The sequence below is a fragment of the Rhinatrema bivittatum genome, chromosome 6 (genome assembly GCF_901001135.1).
Source record: "Rhinatrema bivittatum chromosome 6, aRhiBiv1.1, whole genome shotgun sequence".
Classification (NCBI taxonomy): Eukaryota; Metazoa; Chordata; class Amphibia; order Gymnophiona; family Rhinatrematidae; genus Rhinatrema; species Rhinatrema bivittatum.
The window spans coordinates 130,931,110-130,950,996 of record NC_042620.1 but is presented as its reverse complement, the minus strand read 5'-3'; the positions used below and the strand labels follow the sequence as shown (position 1 = coordinate 130,950,996).

General features: G+C 42.5%; 1 protein-coding gene across 7 annotated transcripts in view; it reads left to right on the top strand.

Moving 5' to 3' along the window:
- Positions 1 to 19,887, top strand: part of NCKAP1 (NCK associated protein 1) — a 349,694-nt gene that overhangs the window by 50,804 nt on the left and 279,003 nt on the right. For 4 of the 7 annotated variants that reach the window (XM_029605941.1, XM_029605946.1, XM_029605942.1 and 1 more), the window contains one exon: positions 16,729 to 16,839. In XM_029605941.1, the coding sequence (XP_029461801.1) occupies positions 16,729 to 16,839 (111 nt within the window). Of the gene's footprint in view, positions 1 to 15,391; positions 15,410 to 16,728; positions 16,840 to 19,887 lie in introns of all 7 variants that reach the window. The other 3 variants (XM_029605940.1, XM_029605939.1, XM_029605944.1) reach the window with 1 other exon arrangement.

The window sequence follows — 19,887 nt, the reverse complement described above, 5'->3', positions numbered from 1 at the left end:
AACTCCAAAGGGGATTTCTCCCCACCCCCCGGCCCTCTTGATTAGAAATTTCCTATGTGGCTTTTCCTTTGAAAAATAATGAAATAATTGTTCGTCTAGCAATGTAAATTAGAGATGTCCATGTTAAGATGGTCAAAAATTAAATTTGTTAAATGCAAACCATCAAAGTAGCTGGATTGAATTTAAAACCTTTTGTTAGAAAAAGAAAGTGAGCCGTTAAAGGCAAGCTGGTGGCAATAATACTGACTAAAGACACAACTAGAATATCCTTCACAGTGTGGACAAGAATTAACTGAGCAGACTGGATAGGCCATTTGTTCCTTTTCTGCTGTCAACTACTATGTTTACTATGTTAAGTGAAATGGCTGAAGATAAAACTTTCACAAGTACTGGTGCCCCTTTCTTAATCTGTGTTCCTGTACGTACCCGGATCAGTCCAGACAGTGGGTTGAGCCTCCTTTCCAGCAGGTGGAGACAGACTAAAACTTGAAGGATGTCCTATATCAGGACAGAGCCTATCCTCTAACCCTCCAGTATTCATCTGTCTTCAGCAAGTGCAGCATCTCCCCTTCGGTTCTCTGCTTTAGGCTAGTCAGCCTTTTCTTCTGTCTTTTGCTAGGCTCAAGCAAGTATTTCTTTTTGGTTCCCGCTTGTTTAAAAAAAAAAAAAAAAAAAAAAAGACAAACAGAGAAGGGAAGTTGCCATTTTATTTTTGGTGCTTTTTCCTTTTCTGTGTGGGAGACAGTTCAGTCTCCCAGCTCTTGCCCGGCTCAGGGGGGCTTTGCCCCTTTTGCAGGAGGGGATTCCCTGCATAGCCTGAGTCCGTGGACGCTTCCAGGTGTGGGGACCGAGTCTCTCTGGGTTTCGTTCCCCCCTCTGGCTGCCGAGAGGGTTTTTGAACCTGCTGCTGCGATCAGTTAAAAAAAAAAAGTTTTAAACTTTAAATAAGTTGCTGGTACTCACCTACCTCTAACTTATTTGCAGCAGTTGACCAGCATTTTTTCTTTTTTCTGGTCAGAGCAGGCCTTGAACCGGCAGCCAGACTAGCAGGAGGCAGCAGGTTTCCCTCCTGCTCTCTCCTGCTGTGCAGGCTGTCAATAAAACCTTTTTTTCTGCTTTTTTTTCTTCAGCCGCAGCTCTGCTATGTCCCGGCAGGCAGCCTGCCTTTCTTGTGGGCTGCCCTCTTCGCGTTTTTCTCGGCAGGTCTCTGCACTGCTTGCCTGCCGGGTGGGGAAGGTCCCTCCTCGGCAGGACAAGCAAATTTAGCCTGGGGCTCCACTCCTCCCGGCATGGCCAGGTCTTTCCCGGGTCGGCAGAGCCCGGGAACGGCGGCAATATTGGATTTTTCGTCTGGGCCGATTTCAGTGCTCCCTGGGGCTGTGGGGGGCTGGATTTTTTTGATTTGGCCCCCGTGGGTTCCCAGGAGGGGGTCCTGATCCCTCCTCGCCCCTCCAGCAAATCCAGGGTTTCTTTTTCAGCGGATTTCGTCCTCCTCATGCACAAATCTTATTTAGCTAGCTTGCATGAGCAGGACGAAACCCCCCCCACCAAAAATCCCTTGCTCAGCGCCGTTGACTGCCGGACCAGCTGCGGAGCCCCAGGGACCAGTTCGGGTGCGGGTGGTCCCGTGGGTGCCCCCCCCCCCCCCGGTGTCTCCTGGGTCCTCGGACCCCGCCGCTTCCTCGGATTCGGCAGATCCCCCCCCCCCCCCTAGAGGGGGATGACCCCAGAGCCCTGCGTCTATTTCGTAAGGAGGAATTGGAGCCCCTCCTGCCCTTTTGTTCTGCAGGAGCTGGATCTGGAGAGTCCTTCCGTGGATAATCTCATGGCCTCACTTCCTAAGGATATGAACCCGGTCCTGGGGGGGCTCCAGCCTCGACCTTTCCCTTCCACCCCATGCTCAAGCTCCTTATCCTGCGGGAATGGGAGGCCCCCGAGGGTGCGGTCCGGGTGGGGCGTGCAATGGATAAGCTCTATCCCCTTCCGGAGGAGGGTTTGGAGCTGCTGCAATATCCCTCGGTGGATTCTTACGTCTCTGCGGTGGCCAAACACACCACGATTCCGGTGGAAGGTTCCATGGCTCTGAAGGATCCACAGGATCATAAGTTGGAGGCTCACTTGAAGCGCATCTTCGACGTTCTGGCCCTCTGGGTCCGGGCATCTTGTTGTAGCAGCCTCATGATGCGGGCAGGCCTTCAGTGGGTTGAACAGTTACTCTGCGCCCGGGATCTCCCGCCAGCAGAGGCAGAGCAAGCCGAACATCTGGAGGCCGTAACCGCCTACGTATCGGACGCCCTCTACGACCTGGTCCGTGTGCAGGCGAAGGCGAAGGTTTCGGCGGTGGCTGCCCGGAGGCTCCTTTGGCTACGCCATTGGTCGGCTGATCAGTCGTCGAAGACTCGGCTGGGCACGCTGCCCTTCAAAGGTAAGATGCTCTTTGGAGAGGATCTCAAGAAGCTTATGGACTCCTTGGCTGACAACAAGGTCCATAAGCTTCCAGAGGACCGCCCTAAGTCTTCCCGGTCCTTCGCGCCCTCCCGCTCTCGCTTCAGGGGCCAGCATAGCTTCGCTTCTCGGGGGCGGTTCCGTGAGAGGTTCTTCTCGTGCTCAGTCCTGGTCGCAGTCCTTTCGTGGCAGGCGGCCCTTTCGTGAGGGCCAGCCCATACGTGCCACCTCTAAACCTGCCACGCAATGAAATTCAGCTGACCCATTCCTCGGTTCCTTACCTCGGCGGACGCCTGTCCCTGTTCTTCGAGGAATGGGTCAAGATCACATCGGATCAGTGGGTCCTCGACATTATCAAAGATGTGTACGCTTTCGAGCTCGTCAGGGACCTGCCGGATCTCTTTCTTTTCTCGCCTTGCGGATGGGCCAAGAGGGACGCGGTGGTCCAGACTCTCTCCAAACTCCTGGATCTAGGAGTGGTGGTTCCAGTTCCGGAAAAGGAGATTGGCGCAGGCCAGTATTCTATTTACTTCACCGTGCCCAAAAAGGACGGGTCCTTTCGCCCCATTCTGGACCTCAAGAGGGTCAATCGGGCCCTCAAGATCCCCCACTTCCGCATGGAAACCCTGCGTGCGGTCATTGTGGCGGTCCGCCCTGGAGAGTTCCTTGCTTCTCTCGATCTCGCAGAAGCGTACTTCCACATTCCCATCCACCGCGACTAGCAGAAGTATCTCAGATTCCACATCCTCAACCAGGACTTCCAGTTTCGCGCTCTCCCCTTTGGCCTCGCGACCAGTCCTCGCACCTTTACGAAGGTCATGGTGGTAGCGGTGGCCCTGCGCCGGGAGGGGATTCTCTTCCACCCCTATCTGGACGATTGGCTCATCAGGGCCAAGTCGGAGACCTCTTTCCAACGGGCGGTGGATCACGTCTTGGAGCTCCTTGCCTCCCTCGGGTGGATAGTGAACTTTTCCAAGAGCAAGCTTCAGCCCTCCCAGGAGTTGGAATTCCTGGGAGCCCACTTCGACACCCGAGTAGGCAAGGTCTTCTTACCACGGGCGCGCGCCCTCAAGCTGATCGATCAGGTCCGGAATCTGATCGCGCTACCCTCTCCGACAGCCTGGGACTATCTTAAAGTCCTGGGATCCATGGCATCCACCATCGACCTTGTCCCCTGAGCTTTTGCTCATATGCGTCCGTTGCAGAAAGCTTTGCTATCCCGTTGGCAGCCAGTGTCGGAGCAGTTTCACGTAGTCCTTCCATTCTTGGATTTTACTACCGACGAATTACAGTGGTGGCTGTCTCTTCCTCATCTTCTGCAAGGGATGCCTCTTCAAGCTCCACAGTGGACGATAGTGACCACGGACGCCAGTCTCTTGGGCTGGGGTGTGGTCTGCCTTTCTCAATCCACCCAGGGAACATGGTCGCAGACTCAGTCGCACTGGCACATCAATCGACTGGAAACCTTGGCGGTCTGCCTGGCTCTTCAGGAGTTCCTTCCCCTGATCCGCGGCAAGGCAGTAAGAGTCCTGTCCGACAACTCCACCACAGTGGCCTACATCAATCGCCAAGGGAGCACTCGCAGTTCCCTGGTAGCCTTGGAAGCCAGCCGTCTTCTCTCTTGGGCGGAGCGTCACCTACAGTGCCTTGCAGCCTCTCACATAGCAGGCAAAGAAAATGTTCAAGCCGACTTCCTCAGCCGGCAGTTGCTTGATCCGGGAGAGTGGGAGCTCTCGGACGTGGCCATGGCTCTGATAGTGGAGAGGTGGGGTCCTCATCACCTCGACCTCATGGCGACTCTGCGCAATGCCAAGGCAAATCGGTTCTTCAGCCGCTGGAGGGAGCACGACGCAGAGGGCGTGGATGTTCTGGCTCTATCTTGGCCAGCGGATGTCCTTCTGTACATGTTCCCCCCCCCCCCCCCCCCCCCCCGTGGCCACTGGTTGGGAAAGTTATCAGGAGAATAGAGCTCCACCGGGGACCGGTCATTCTCGTCGCTCCCGAGTGGCCGCGAAGACCGTGGTTCGCGGATCTCATCAATCTAGCGGTGGATGGGCCCCTGCGCCTCTGTTATCTTTCTCGTCTCCTCCGGCAGGGTCCTGTATTTTTCGACCAGGCCAATCGCTTCTGTCTAGCGGCCTGGCTTTTGAACAGTGTCGCCTGAGGCGCAAGGGTTATGAGGAGGTCATCTCCACCCTGCTGCGAGCCCGGAAGCAGTCGACTTCTCTGGCCTATGTGCGCATCTGGAAAGTTTTTGAGTCCGCGTGTGAGGAGTCTGGTGTTCCGGCACGCTCCACCTCGATTCCTTTGGTTCTTTCTTTTCTTCAGAAGGGTCTCTCTCTAAGGGCCTCTCCTTCAGTTCTCTACGCGTTCAAGTTTCTGCGCTCGGCTCTCTCCTGGGTTGGGTGGACGGTCATTCCTTAGCTGCCCACCTGGACATGATTCGTTTCTTGAGGGGTGTTAGGCACCTTTGTCCCCCCCTCTCGTGCCACGTGTCAGTCGTGGAGTCTCAACCTAGTCCTTCGTGCTCTCTGTACGGCTCCCTTTGAGCCTCTTCGCCACGCTACGCTCAAAGATGGTCTTTCTGGTCTCTATTTCCTCTGCTCGCCGGATTTCCGAGCTCCAGGCGCTGTCCTGTCGGGAGCCCTTCTTGCGTTTTTAAAACTTCTAACAAATACTTCTTAAATGTAGGAAAAGTTTACAAATATATGACAGTGATATTATGAGCTTAAAACTAAACAAAATAATTCAAAAATATTTTCAAACTTAATTGTAAGTGAATTAAGATTTCTACAATGAGACAGATTTTATTCAGTAAAAAAAACCCAAACCACAAACAATTTTATATACATATAAAGACAAAACCATAATAACATATAATTAAAAACATAAATGTTCCCAAGAAAATCAACATTTCACAGCTCAGTTAGTATAATGACCAATAAAACGTCAGCAACTGCTTAAATAAAATCAGCTAATAAATGCATGGAAAAGTTATCCTTATTACAACTCAGGTTCATTTGCTTTGAATCTGTGATGAACACCTCACAACAAAAATAGACTTCAGAACACTCTTGTAGAGTTTTCCCAACATGGATTCATGTTTCACCATAAAAACAAGGCTGCATCAGGAGCATATAAAATAAAATGATGACCAATCCATAGAATGACCGAACAAAACAGATAAGAAATTTTAATAATGAATTTATAATTTTAAAAAAAAGTTGACCGAAAATCTTACTTTAGATACAGATGTCAGCTGACGTGCAACACCGGACATGGACTTTCTGATCATTCTCAAGCTGCTCTCCCTAGCATATCAAGCTTTCTGCCATCTTTGGGCTCCACTGGGAGAGCTGGCCGTGTGCCCTCTTTGCTCCTGCTGGCTATTGGCCCTTCCCCCTGATGATGTCACCTGCCTGGGGGGTGGGGAGAGCCGGTGTGCGATGTCTGACATGGACTCTCTGATCGCTCTCAAGCTACTCTCCCTGGCGCATCGGTCCTTTTGCCATCAATGGGCTCCACTGGGAGAGCTGGCCATGCTCCCGCTGGCTTCTGCAACACCAGCTATTGGCCCTGCCCTCCTGATGATGTCACCTGCCTGAGGGAAATTCTGGCATGGAAATGTTAATTTCTTCCAGCCAGTTCTCCATTTGTTTAGTTTATGCTCCTCCTAAACTTCTACATTCTGATTTGTCTCCATTTCTTGAGCAGTTATTACTTTCAAAGTTTGATTTAAACAAGATGATCATTCTAGGAGATTTTAACTTACATATTGATGCCTCTCCTCTTTCTAATCAATGCACTTTTTTCTTACATATTTTGCAGTCTCTTGGTTGGTCTCAAATCATTTATGTTCCTGCCCACAATTGTGGTCATGCCTTGTTTTTGTCAATGAGTCCACCTTTTCTCTCTTCTGACTCATTATGTATCTCACCTGTGCCATGGTCTGATATTTATTGCATCAAATTTCTCTTACATCTCTCCAGCCTCATCCACGTTTCCCAGGCCAATACTTAATGCTCTCGGGATCTCATTGACACCAACCCTATTTCATGATACTATTTCTCCCTTACTCTTAAATCTGAATTACAATTTCTCTGATGCGTTAAATCAATAGAACTCTGCTTTTATGACTGTGCTTGAACATGTTGTTCCTTTGTTCTGCGTAAATCGAGATTCTCGCTCTGGTTGAACTATGTTTCCGTTAAAGCTGCCAGACACACCCTTAAAAGAGCTGAGTGCCTCTGGAGGAAAGCTCTGTCTTCTGAACGTGTATGATCTTTTCGTTCTCTTCTTTGAGAATACAAAGTCCTTTCTAATCTTGCCACAAAGGAATACTTCTCCAAAAAAATAAGTGAAATAGGTTACAACCCCAAAGTATTGTTTCATATTTCGAAAAGGCTTACTAATCCTGCTACTTCTCAAAATTCCTTACTCAATGTTCCTTCTGCAGATGCTTTTTTTTTTTTTTTTTTTTTTTTAAACTTAAAAGTTGATAAAATATGTGCATCTCTTTCTGAGGTACCCAATTGGTACACTCATTCCTCTTCTTAAATATCTTCTCTTTGGGAAAACTTTGAGCTTGTTTCCTCCACTGAGGCTGAGAATTTTATAGTCAAGCCTACAGTACACTGTGTCCTCAATTGCTCTGCTCTTCCTCTCTTTTTAAATGTTCTTATAACATCTTAGCTCCAATCTTTTCTAAACTCATCAATCTGTTTCTCAGCGAAAGTTCAGTAGATCCATCCTTAAAAAAGGCCATACTACGCCCTTTGCTGAAAAAAGCAATGTTGATCCTTCTGATCCAGGTAATTATAGACCGATCTCTGCCCTACCTTTTTTCACTAAAATTCTGGAATCTGCTGTCTTGAGTCAATTAAATGATCATGTAGAGAAATTTGAGTTACTAGATCCCCTACCAGTATGGATTTTGGCGTTCTCTCAGTACTGAGCTTCTACTCCTCTTGTTCACCGATACATTAAGAGGCCTTGACTATGGTCAACAATTTCTCCTTGTTTCTTTAGATATCTTGGCAGCTTTTCTACTTTTTCCGTTTGCAGGAATGTAGGCTTTCTGGTACTGTTCTCAACTGATTTCGCTCTTACCTTTCTGATCAAACTCAATCCATTACATTTAGAAATGAATTTTCTTCCCTCCCATTAAAACTGGTACCCCTCAAGGATCTGCGCTTTCTTCCACACTTTTTTCAATATCTACTTCGCAATCATTTGCAAAATTCTCTCCACTCGAACTGATTGTTATAAACTCTATGCTGATGACATTGTTTTATGTATTCACCCCTCTTGGCAAGACACATTAGAACATCTGAATATCTGCTTTTCCACTATCCAAAAGTGGTTAAAACATCACAAATTATTAAATATGTCCAAAACAGAGTTCCTTGCCATTCATAGTCCTTATTCTTCTTTTAACATCAACACAATCACTCTTAATGATAGTTCTTTTCCTATTCAGAACCACGTTAGAAGTCTCGGCTTTATCTTAGACAGTACTCTCTCCTTTCACACTCAAATCAGACATCATTTCTCAAGGTTTCTACAGGTTTCGGGTGCTGGCAGGTCTCAAAAAGCTTCTTCGTTTACCTGAATTTTGCACTGTTTTACAGGCTTCCATTTTTCCTATTGTAGACTACTGTAATTCTCTATATATGGGTTTGCCCAACATTTCATTACGTCCACTACAATTGCTATTGAACTCAGCTGCGCGTTTTCTCTCTGGCCTAAGATGCAATTGACCTACACTGGCTTCCAATTCATGAAATAATTAAATACAAGCTCAGCATGATAATTTTTAAACTGTTAACCGATCAAACATGTCATTGGGTAAATGCCATTTTGCGATTTTTTTATTTATTTATTTTTTATTTTTTTATTTTTTTTAAATCAACCTACGAGATCATTGTGCTCTTCCCAATGTGGCCTTCTTGAGATACCATCTCTAAGAGTTGCCAGACTACATGTTACCCGAAAATGTGCCTTTTCTGTTGCGGGGCCCACTATTGGGAACTCTTTTTCCATTGACATTAAATAATATGAATCCATTAAGAGTTTCAGAAAACAAGTTAAAACTTTTTTAATCTCGCTTATTTTTAGTTAATTTTATTGATTTTTTTTTTGATATGTTAATACAGCAGATTTTTAAAAAGTTATTTCTTTATTTTTACATTTGGAATGTTATACTTTATTTTTATCTGCTTTATTAAGTTATATTTCTTTCTTTCCATGTGTAATTTTATATTATGATTGTACTTTTGTTCATCGCCTAGTCCTTTTAGTGTTAGGCGATTATAAATAATGTAAAATTTATACATTTTGCATCTAGCAATCACCAAAGAAGCATTCCATATTAGCCACTAAAAAATTAAGAGAATTTAACAAAATCAGAACAACCAAAAAGTCACAATTAAAGCCCAGGAAAGCCATATAATACCATAAATTACTTTAATGGGGATTCAAAATGCCAGACAGTGAAAGGTGAAAGCACCTGCTGAAAATTGAAAAAAGGATCACATGAGCAGTTCTGAACAATTAGGTATTATAAGGACTCTAATAAGGAACCTGCCAGTGAAACTCCAAAACAAAAAAAATCCTTCCAATCACTGAGAACCTTACCATTAAAAACTATGAAACCTATGATGGGTCTATATGTATACAAAATTGTTTTTTAAAATTCTCATTGTAGAAATTGTTATAATTTCAGTTATGATTAAGTTTATTTGAAATTTTTGTTTAGATTTAAGCTTATTATAGCACTTATGTTATTTATTTGGATGTCCAATTTTTTTATGGTATTATTTATTTAACCATTTTTATTATCTGTCTAGGAAAATTTATAAAATGCAAATTATACTTCTGGCTTGATTTTCTAGAATTTCAACATAAATTCAGGTTTTCCTTAATCATTTCTTTTGCCTGCAGGGTGATAATATTGTCCCTGCACTCCTGCAGAAACACTTTGTTCTTTAACTCTGTGTCTAAACTTTAACATTTTGTAGCAGTTATCTTCACAAACAGTACTTCACCATGTTGCATTCCTATGGAATTCAGTTTTTAATAATATACAAAATAAACTTTTGCATTGAAATACAGAGAATTAATAAGCAACATATTTACTCTATAAACATAGAAATGTTATAAATGAAAATTCTAGAAACTTCTCTTGTTACATAGGAACCAATGAGGGGGGTTGAAACAGTACAAGGAGATAAAAAGGAAATTATCTTAATCATTCTTAGCATCCTGTATCTTTACCCTTAGTACAAATTACTCCTTTCATGATACACTAGGTTGTCTCTTCCCATCCAAAAAGGCCCTAAGTTGGTCAGGTAAAAAGAAAATATAAGTATTTCTGAACAGCTTTTTTATACACTTACACGGGTAGCGCAGTACAAAACTGGCTCCTAATGCTTGAGTTTCAGACCTCATTAACAAAAAAGCCTTTCTATGCTGCTGCGTAGCTTTAGCTAAATCTGGGTAAACACGTACAGGTCCACCGCAATATAATTCACTCATGTTTTTGAAGTAATTTTTCATTATCTTTGATACACTGGCTTCATCATAAAAGGTAACAAAAAGTACAGCTCTGTCCACAATTTCAAGAGTTGAGTTTTCTAAGTAATCAGTTAAATTTTGCAAATCCAATCTTTGAACATTTAAAATCCCAGGGGCAGAGTTGTTTCTTTTCGGTAGAAAAAAATAATTTTTTAACAGCCGGGATCTCGTCTTGCGGAATCTTGAAGGTCTCAATTACGTATTTCTTAAAGGTCAATAAGGGGATCTCACCCATAACAATCGGAAAGTTTAATAACCTTATATTTAGATGCCTCATGTGGTTCTCTATAGATTCCAATCTCCTCGACGTACTCGCCCTTTCAAGTAATATAGTGGCATTTATACCTTGGAGACTTTATTTCTTCATTAATTTTCTTTAAAGATTCTTCATGTTCCTAAAATTTCTGCTGATTTTCCCGTTCCTGTGTCCCAGTTTTAGCTGCAATCTCGTCCAATTTTAAGGCCTGGTTGTCTAGTTGGTTTGACATCCTCACCATGAAATCCCAGATTGTATCTAGGGTAACAACTGCTGGTTTAACACATTGCTGTGAAAATGATTTCCTTACCCCGCTTTCAGCAGTCCCGCTACTTCCTCCTGATGTTAAAGGGGTAATAGCTCCTGCTTCATATACTTCACCTCGCGGTGAAGCAACTTCTTGGGTTTTTGGTTCATCCCCAGGCAGGCCAGCGTCTTCTGGGCCACCCAGCCTGGCGCTGCCGGCGACATCATCCGGTACAGCCTCGGCTCCTCCGCTGACTTGCGGCAAAGCTCTCAGCGGTGTTTTGGGAGTAGGAGGGCTCAACGAGAGCACCCCAGGAGAGTACAGCGCTCCTTTCGCCTGCTCTCCAGCGGGGGTTGAGACACTCGATATGGGTAGAGAAGAGGCGAACTCCGATATTAATCGCTGCCCTGTTGAAAGGTCCGAGTCAGGTGGATATACTCGGACCTTGCCTTTCCTCTTGTGGGGCATTTTTAGATGCAGAAATATTGCCGAAGCTCACTTAAAAATCTTGGTAAGCAGAGCAGGTAAAGTTGCAACCTCTCAGGACGCCATCTTGGTTCCGCCCCTCTTCAACTGCAAAGTTTTTGATGACTTGGACAAATCTGAACTCCTGCTGCTATTCAGTCTGCCATCTTACCTCCCATAATGCTCTTTTAACTCTATTAAGAGATTTTTAGCTGAAGATGCCAAGCTCTGCAACAGTGGACAGTTTTAGATGGAATGGGAAAAAAGAGGCATGATCTAAAAAAAACCTTGAAGAGTGACCAAGAGTTTCAGTTAATGTTTAATGCAATATTTATTTGATTAAATTTAGGGATCACATCTTGCCACTGAGACATGCTGCGATTTGCTAGCAGCCATTCTAAAACATGTACAATAAAATAATGCAACTTATTTGTATATGCATAATAAAATATAATAGTCATAACAGTAAAAATCCATAAATAGTATTCCCCTCATAGACTACTCTAAAAAGCTCTCAGCCCATCCGCTTCTAACTATCCCAAAAAGCCCCAATTGTACATAAACTGAGCATGCATGCCCCCTTTCAGCCAAAGACCAAGTAATACAGCTAGGTTTTCATTTTCCTGCTGAACTGTGTATAATCATTCTGGGGTCTAATCTCCACAGGAAGACTGTTACATAATACTCGCACAACAGGAGAAAGCTCTTTGCAGCAAAAGAGACACCGAATCCCTAGCTTTCAGTTCTCTAAAAATTCTAACTGCTGTACTCTGGATAAGTTGCAATTTTTCCTTCAACCTTTGTATGTTAACCAATACCGTTTTATAGTAGTTAATCCTTCAGAGCCACATATGGGAAAATCTGTCTTATGACCCACAATTGACTGAAACCAGCTTTTGTTAATGTTGTAACTTGCACCTGCTTAGGCAACCCTTTATCTAGTAATACCCCAAATTCTGAGCTATGAGACAAGTTGACATCATTATTCAATTGAACTCAGAAGTCTGGGTCAGGGTCTTGATTCCCTATCCAAAGTACTTTAGTCTTTCATGTCTAATTTGTTTACTGACCCTGCACCAGTGTGCTATATTTGCAAGGCAGTAGTTAATATCCTGCCATTCCTCCATATCTCTATTATATGAATGGCCAGCTCCAGTCCTCAAGAGCCACAAACGGGTCTGGTTTTCAGGATATCCATAATGACTATGCATATGAGAGATTTGCATGCAATACCTCCATTGTATATAATTCTATCTTATGCATATTCACTATGGATATCACTGGAATCGGCCATTCCTGCATGCACAGGAAAAATGTTATACATCATCTAAGGTAGATAATGTAGTGTGCCCCAGCTGATTTTAAGATCTTATAAAGAGGCACCATAAAAGTGTTGAAAAGGAGACCAGCATGACAAGGAAAAGCACCTGCCTATGCTAACCCTCTATGATACAACCACTTCAAAACCATTCCCCCTGTGCCCACTATCCTCAATCAAGAAGCCATTCCGATGTGGCTGACCGTATCAATGGCAGTATCCCATCTTCTCCAAGTCTTTATATATAGGTCATCTAAAAGAGGTGAACAGTTTTTCTCTTCTCTGATAGTCTTGGAATAAAGTGCAGAATGCTAAGGGGAGCAGTACATGATAGGAATTGAGGTATTTATGGACCCCAGACAGGAGAGAGAGATCATATTTGATGATTTCTAGGTTGCCAAATGGTGCTAGAAAGACACTGGCAAGAGCTAGAGGAATACTAGAGTGCAAAGGGAGAAGTGTAACCAGCAGAAGTAGATAATAACTCTATTAAAATCATTGCTTAGAGTACTAGCATTAAATTGGGGAGTGTTTTTTTTTTTTTTTTCAGTTGACGCACAATCACACTGTGGAATTGTTGCCAAACATGCGATCAAGACATTTATGGGTTGAGAAAGGGCTTGGGTAAGCTGTTGGAGGAAAAATTTGTAAACCATCTTTAGCTTGTAGTTTTGGAAAAGCCACTGCTGATCCCTTGGCATTTGTATTGAACAATAGATCTACGTTTTGTGATTTGGGTACTCATGACCTGGATTGGCCACTGTTGGAGGCAGGATGCTAGGCTCTATGGATGTCTGGTCAGACCCAGCATGGCACATTTTATGGTGTTACTGTAACCAGTTCTGGAGGCTACATCTCCAAAAAGATAGCGTAGACAGTCTTCTTACTCGTTCCTTTTTGAATCTTTCTTACCCAAATCAAGAATTTGTTGTTACTATGATTGCTTGAAGCAACACCCAGGTAGAGGTTTAGACCATAACTGCCGACGCAAAAAGTTGAGCAGTAAAATTGCAATCTAAAATTCACTGCACAGTTTAATGTGCAAGCAGATTTTTTTTGAATGCCCGATGCAGTAAGCTGATGGTATGCATCAGGAGTTTAAAAAAAAAAAAAAAGTGCGCAAACCAGAAAATGTGTGCAAAGAAAAGGCTTCATGCTCAATATAACATGATTTATGCATATAAAGCATATTTTATGCTCAGAAAACATGATTTCTGTGCGCAGATCATGTTTTCCGCACACAAAATCTATATAGTTTATATGCGGAAAACCTTTTTGTGCGTAAAACGTTTTCTGCCCATAAGATCCAGACACCAGAACTCCATTTTCTGCCCATAGACTGACATTAGCCCTGGAAACTTTACTCCACCTCACACTAAGAGTTAAGTTTCCACTGCTATTAAAACACGAGGTAAACCAGCATGCCTCTCTGCATTGAGGGGGAGGGGGTAATAGCTAATGCACTAGCATAGATTTCCATGCGGGGGTGCTAAATTAAGCGCAGGGTTGTGCGCACAAAACTCCTTGCTGCAGTAAAGTTTGTGCAATAGAAATATGCGCATATTTGAGGGTTAAACTGTTAGCTGTGCTGAGCGAACCTTACTGAATCAGCCTCAGCAAGAGGAAGAGGAGTTAAGGAGAGATAATGTGGACTGCTGTTGGATTTTTTTTTTTTTTTAAAGGATTTTAGAACATTTTAAATGAATATATTTTTATTTTTTTTTTAAAGACTGCTATACTGATGGTTTAAAAGTTTTCTCTCTTCAGCATACTGCACTTGGCTTTCTAGCCTCCATTAAATTTTAGACACTGTGGTGAGGAGGCGGCACTGCTGTTTTATTCTGATTGCTTATGGGAATGTAGCTGGCAGGAAAATAGAAAAGATTGCTCTTTGAGCACAGTAATGTGTCTGAAATATGGTTCTGGTCATCACATTAGGTACTCTGGTCAACTGCTAGAAGTCATGTTGTATGAAATGGCTGTACAAGGGCAGAATTTTCTTGACAATATTGTGAGCAACGTTCCAGAAACTTTCTTCCCATAATGTGTTTTGAATTTTTTTTTATAGAGATTTTCTTAGAATTTTAATCAATGCCGTGAAAAATATTGAACAGCCATGAGGGAACCGGTTCCAAGAGCCCATACAACATGAGAATCTGTTTTTGCTCAGTTTCAAAAGAAATGATTGTCTTGGCATAGGGTTTCAAAATTGATAACAAAGGTCAAAATATCTGTCCAGGGAGCCTCATGTATCTTGATAATAGCTGCTACAAGTGAAATGGTTAGTATACAGATATATATGATTGTGAAGTTTTGGCTGTAATTACTCATTTAAAAAAATTGAAACTGAGGTTATACTGTAGAACCAACATGTGAGACTTCATATTGATTTTTGCTGTCAAATTCCAGATCTTACTTACACAGCCTTAATAGTGTGCTATATACATTTTTCGCTGGGAATCATGAGTGAAATTAGATTTGAGTAAAATAAGTTCTACAATAGGCATATTAAGTGATGTTTGTGTTTCATACTGTGTGTATGTCTAGTGGGAGAATTGACCTACTGGAATTTTTACTGCTTGTGATATACCTTTCTATGTCTTGCTGTTTTACTTGTAAATTGGATACTGTAATTCATCTTTGAATAATATATTTCAAATTGTAAAATCATTTTTTTATTCTTACTCTTGGCTACCATTTCTTTTTTCAGGTATGTAAACTTTCACTGACTAGTTTCTCTCCACTTTCTAGTTGCATGTTCTGTTTTTTGGTTGTTTTTTTTTGTAATGATGATCTCCCTTCCCTCACAATAGCCCAAGGAACATGACATGCTCCGCATCATGCACTTGGCAATGTAGAATTTTTACAACTGTGCAAATATTGTGCAGGTAGAACTGTTTAATAATGCTGGTTGCTCCATACAAACACACATGTGTAGCAGTTGCCATATAGCCTTAATCTTGTTTCGCTGAAAACGTGCAATTTTGTTTTTCACAATGCTAATCGTGACGCATGACCAGAGTTAAAGAAAAAAAATCAATGTTTATGTGTAATTTTCTCTCTCTTTGTTTAAATGCTTCCCCAGCAAGGACAAGTCTGGAAGGTTTGCAAAGCTTTTCACCTTCCCTCTGCCCGCTTGCCCGCTTTCAGACCAGACTCATACTCCATGACTTCTCTTTCTGTATTCCACAGCACGACCATAGAAATCAGTGAAGAAAAGCTAAGTAAACATTAGCACTCAGTAGTAGTTCCTTGCTGCACACTTTCTTAGATTTTATTTTATTTTTTTTTTATTTATTTAAGTTTTTTATATACCAACATTCAAGACAATAGTCCCATCATGCTGGTTCACATGAAACAGGAGTGCAAAATAAACTTAAACTTGAACAATAGTGCGGAAATAGCAGTTACATGTAACAAGGAAAATTGAACTTGGAATGAGAAGGAAAAAGGAAAAAGGAAAACCAGCTAATTACATATAATTAGCTGGTTTTTAAATATTTTTGTGTTCTATTAACAGGTTTCCCTGCTGATAATTTATTTATTTATTTATTTATTTATTTAACTTCTTTTACTATACCGACACTCAAGACCAGGTCTTATCGTACCGGTTTACATTAGAACAAGGGGAAAAATCAATTAACGTATAAGTGGAAAAGAGAAGTTACATTAAAACAGGGAGAGTAAAAACATGGATGCACCTAGCTTTGAGTTTTGCATGGAACACTGGTATTTCTTATATGAGCTTATTGGTTTAATGAATGAATAATTAAAGCAGTCTTAGGCTCCAGTTCTTTAAGATTAGAAAGATTACAGCTAACTATGCTCCAATTGAAAAACATACAGCAGAATTAGAAGGTTCCCACCCTATGAAACTGGCATATTTTGGTGGTATGAAAAATAGGATAGTGTGGGTAATCTAATATTTATGAGTGTGGTGAATTGGTACACTCGTGAATTTAACAATGAGAAAAAAACATTCATAAATTGAAAAGTAGAAGAGATTTTGCTTCACATAGGATACATAAACCATTACACATGCTCAAAACTCTTCTTCTCCATGGATGATGGCTCAGTTGAATTTTCCAGCTGTTTATCTACAGATGGTTAACAACCCTACCTCAAAACTTGACTAGAAGTAAAATATACATATATTTTTTTTTCTTTTTAGGATTGAGCTTTTCCCTTCACTGCTGTTTTGCACTAACTGCTTTAAAACTTCCCATACATTTTTTCAGTAGAAGAACATCTCTGTACTGTCTGCCATTGCATACTCCAGCTGTGAAATCCTGCACTTTGCTACTCATCTTATCACCTGCTCACTGAAAACCAATAAATATTTTTCTAGTTTCTAATTGTGGCTGTGTTGAAGCTTATTGCATTTGATTAAATGTATATTTGTTTGTTTCTCTTTTTTTGTAGGCATGCGGGGATCCCAAGGCAAAACCATCGTATCTCATCGACAAAAACTTGGAATCTGCTGTCAAATTTATAGTCAGGAAGTTTCCAGCTGTAGAAACTCGCAACAACAATGTGAGTAATAGCGTGTCTGTATTTAAAGATTTGATCTTTTGTTTGCTTAGTTTTTAAAATTCAAAGAGTTACAATGTAAAATTCCTAGCAGGAGAATCAATGAATGCACGTCTTAATTAGTTATTTCTCTCTCTGTAAACTATGATTTATTGTATTTAAGTGGAAAATCTCTTGAGTGTGCTTATGGTAGTAATTTTGGTTGGAAATAGAGATGTATAGTTACCTGCACAGAATTGTTTGCCACATTGATATTGCTGAAAAGTCCAGAGATTTCCTACTCGTTTTTTTTTCTTTCCAGTTGAAGAGAGGTGGGTTATGGGGTGCCTGTCATGGCACACAGTTTCTTGAAGAGTAAATGGTTTGACATTTCATCAATTTTTGTAATGTTAATTCTGATGATCAGCCTAACAGTCATAAACAGGCAATTTAGCAGTGATACAGAACAGAGCTTTCTGAAATGTATTTCCATGCATGTTTGCAGCTTCCTATGGCCACATATCTCTTTGGTTTAGTTTCTTCGCTATCAATGTTGGATGTACCAAGAGTTTTGCAGCTGACCCTTCTGAAGTGATCTTTTCTCTGCAACTTTTTCTGTAAAATGTATTCATTTATTTAATAATTTTATATACCGCATAACCAGTGCAAACTATTACAAAAAAAAAAGGTTAACAATAAAACATACATAAAAATAACAGATAAAATCAAGCCATTGCCCTGTTGTTGCCTAACCACAGATGACCAGTCAAACATACTGACCCAGCCACCAAAGATCTTCCCTGGTAATAACATACCAGTGCAGATATAGCAACCCGACATTCCTGCAGTTTACGAGTTCGTAATTTTTATCTCCTAGAAAATAGATGCCCTTTTAATTTTGCACCATGGCTCTTCTTCGGTTCATGGCATTTGTTGGGAAGGATCTTACACCTCCAATATTGCATTCTTCCCTTTTGTCTCAGCTCTGTGGGTTCTCACCAAGGGTCTTGCAGTTGTTGCAACTTATCTCTATAATGTGGCCCTCAGTGGGTCATGTTACCTGTTACTCAGTCCTCCAAGCTCTATGGTTTGGAGATCTGGCTGGCAACCATGTTCCTTGTACTGCCACAGGATATAAACCTGCCTCTTGGTGAGTTCAGTGCCTCAGCTTGGAGTTCCTTGTTGTAGCCCTTGCTATTTCTGTTCTTGCCTTGCTTGCTTTGTTTTATATCTTATGCTGGTCCTAGTCTTTGGCCTTCTGTTATTCTCTCTGTGTTGGTTTTTGCTTTGTTCTTTTCTTGTTTTGTTCTGTATTTTGATGAGGTTTATGGCCTTTCGCTCCGTGTTTGCCTTGTATTTGTTATTTCTGTTCTGTTTTTCTCCTTGTCTCTTGTTTGGTTTTGGATACCTTTTAGATTCCTGCAGCCCAGTTCTGCCTTAGTGCATGTCTTTGTACCTGTTCCTGAATGCATTTCCTGCTAAATTCTGATAGCCACCAGAACTTGAGGGCTCATAAGGAGGGGAAGGTGGCCAGTCGAGGCAGAAGATCCTGGTGCCAGACCAGTCCTGTCCTGCACATACCTGCTCTATCTGGGTCCAGCCCTGCTTATGTTCTGGGGATTAATTAAACACCAACATCCATGCTGTCATATGCAGACTCAGAATATATGCGTGTCCCTTCTTGGACCGTTGGCTGATCGAGAATATTTGAGGTGGGAATAAAGGAATCTCTGCAGATCACCATCCAGGTGTTGCGCTTACTAGGGTTCATCATTAATTTCTCCATTTGAACTGTAATTTTCCCAAAGACAGGGTAAATGATGTGGCCAGAGAGAAGAAGAGAATTCAGTCAAAAGATATCAGCATGGCTCATGTTGACAATGCTGGGCTTTATGGCTGCACTTATACAAGTTACTCCCTTAGTATGTCCCTACATGAGGCAAACCCAATGGACCCTGAAGTCTCAGTGGTTCCAAGCCAGTTGGAGACTCCGGGACTGCATATGGATTACAGAAAAACTCAGACTCCTTGTTTTGGTGGCGTACCCATTTGTTTGACCAAGTATTTTCCCTTCTAAATTTCTGCTTATCTAATTGTGCTAATCATGGATGTATCCTACCTGATCTGGGCAGCCTACATAGGGAAGCTGCAGATGCAGGGCATATGTTCTCTCCAGGCAGCTTTTCTACACATTAGCCTTCTGAAGTTGAAAATGCTATTGAATGCTCAGAAATTATATAGCCCAAAAAACTGTCCTAGCTCAAACTGACAATCAAATAGTTCTGCTTGAACAAGCAGGGAAGAATGAAGATCGTTCCTCCAGTGATGGGAGATGGTCGAGGTGTGGAACTGGGTCATTTCCCATATAGTTTTTGAGAACCATGTATCTAATGGGAAAGGACTGCATCCTGGCAGATACAATTATCCTCATGAGTAGTTCCTGGATCAAGACATAGACGCTCTTCTTCAAGTGCTGCCTAACCGATGTAGAGCAGGTGGTACCAGTCTGTTCCAGGAGGAGATCAGAAGACAGACTAGCAGCAGACACTTTCTCCCTGATCTTCTCTATATGTATTCTCCACACATGGGTGACATCTGGTGCCCGATGCGGAAAACTTATGTCAAAGTTTCTAGAAATTTTGACTAGGCCCACTGAGCAAGCCAAGCATGCTCTATACCAGTGCTTTTCAACCGGCGTGTCGCGACACACCAGTGTGTCGCCAAACTCCGGCAGGTGTGTCGTGTCTCCTGGTGTCCCACTGCCCCGTTGTACTTTCCTTCTCCCTTTTCCAGTCCCCGCGGGCCAATTGGAAGACCCATTTTCTGTCTACCCTCACTGCCCAATGGGAAGCTTCCTTCATTCTGTCTTCCCCCATCGCAGGCCAATCAAAAGCCTCCTCCCTTCTACCTGCCAGTAGGAGTAGGAAGAAGGGAGGAAGCCTTTGATTGGCCAGTGAGGCAGGTACGGCATAGCCTGGGAGTGGGGTGGGAGGAACAGTTGTGTTGAACTCCAAAGCAAGGCCGCCACGAGAGCCCATTCCCATGGCGGCGAAGAGGAAACCTGACCGAGGC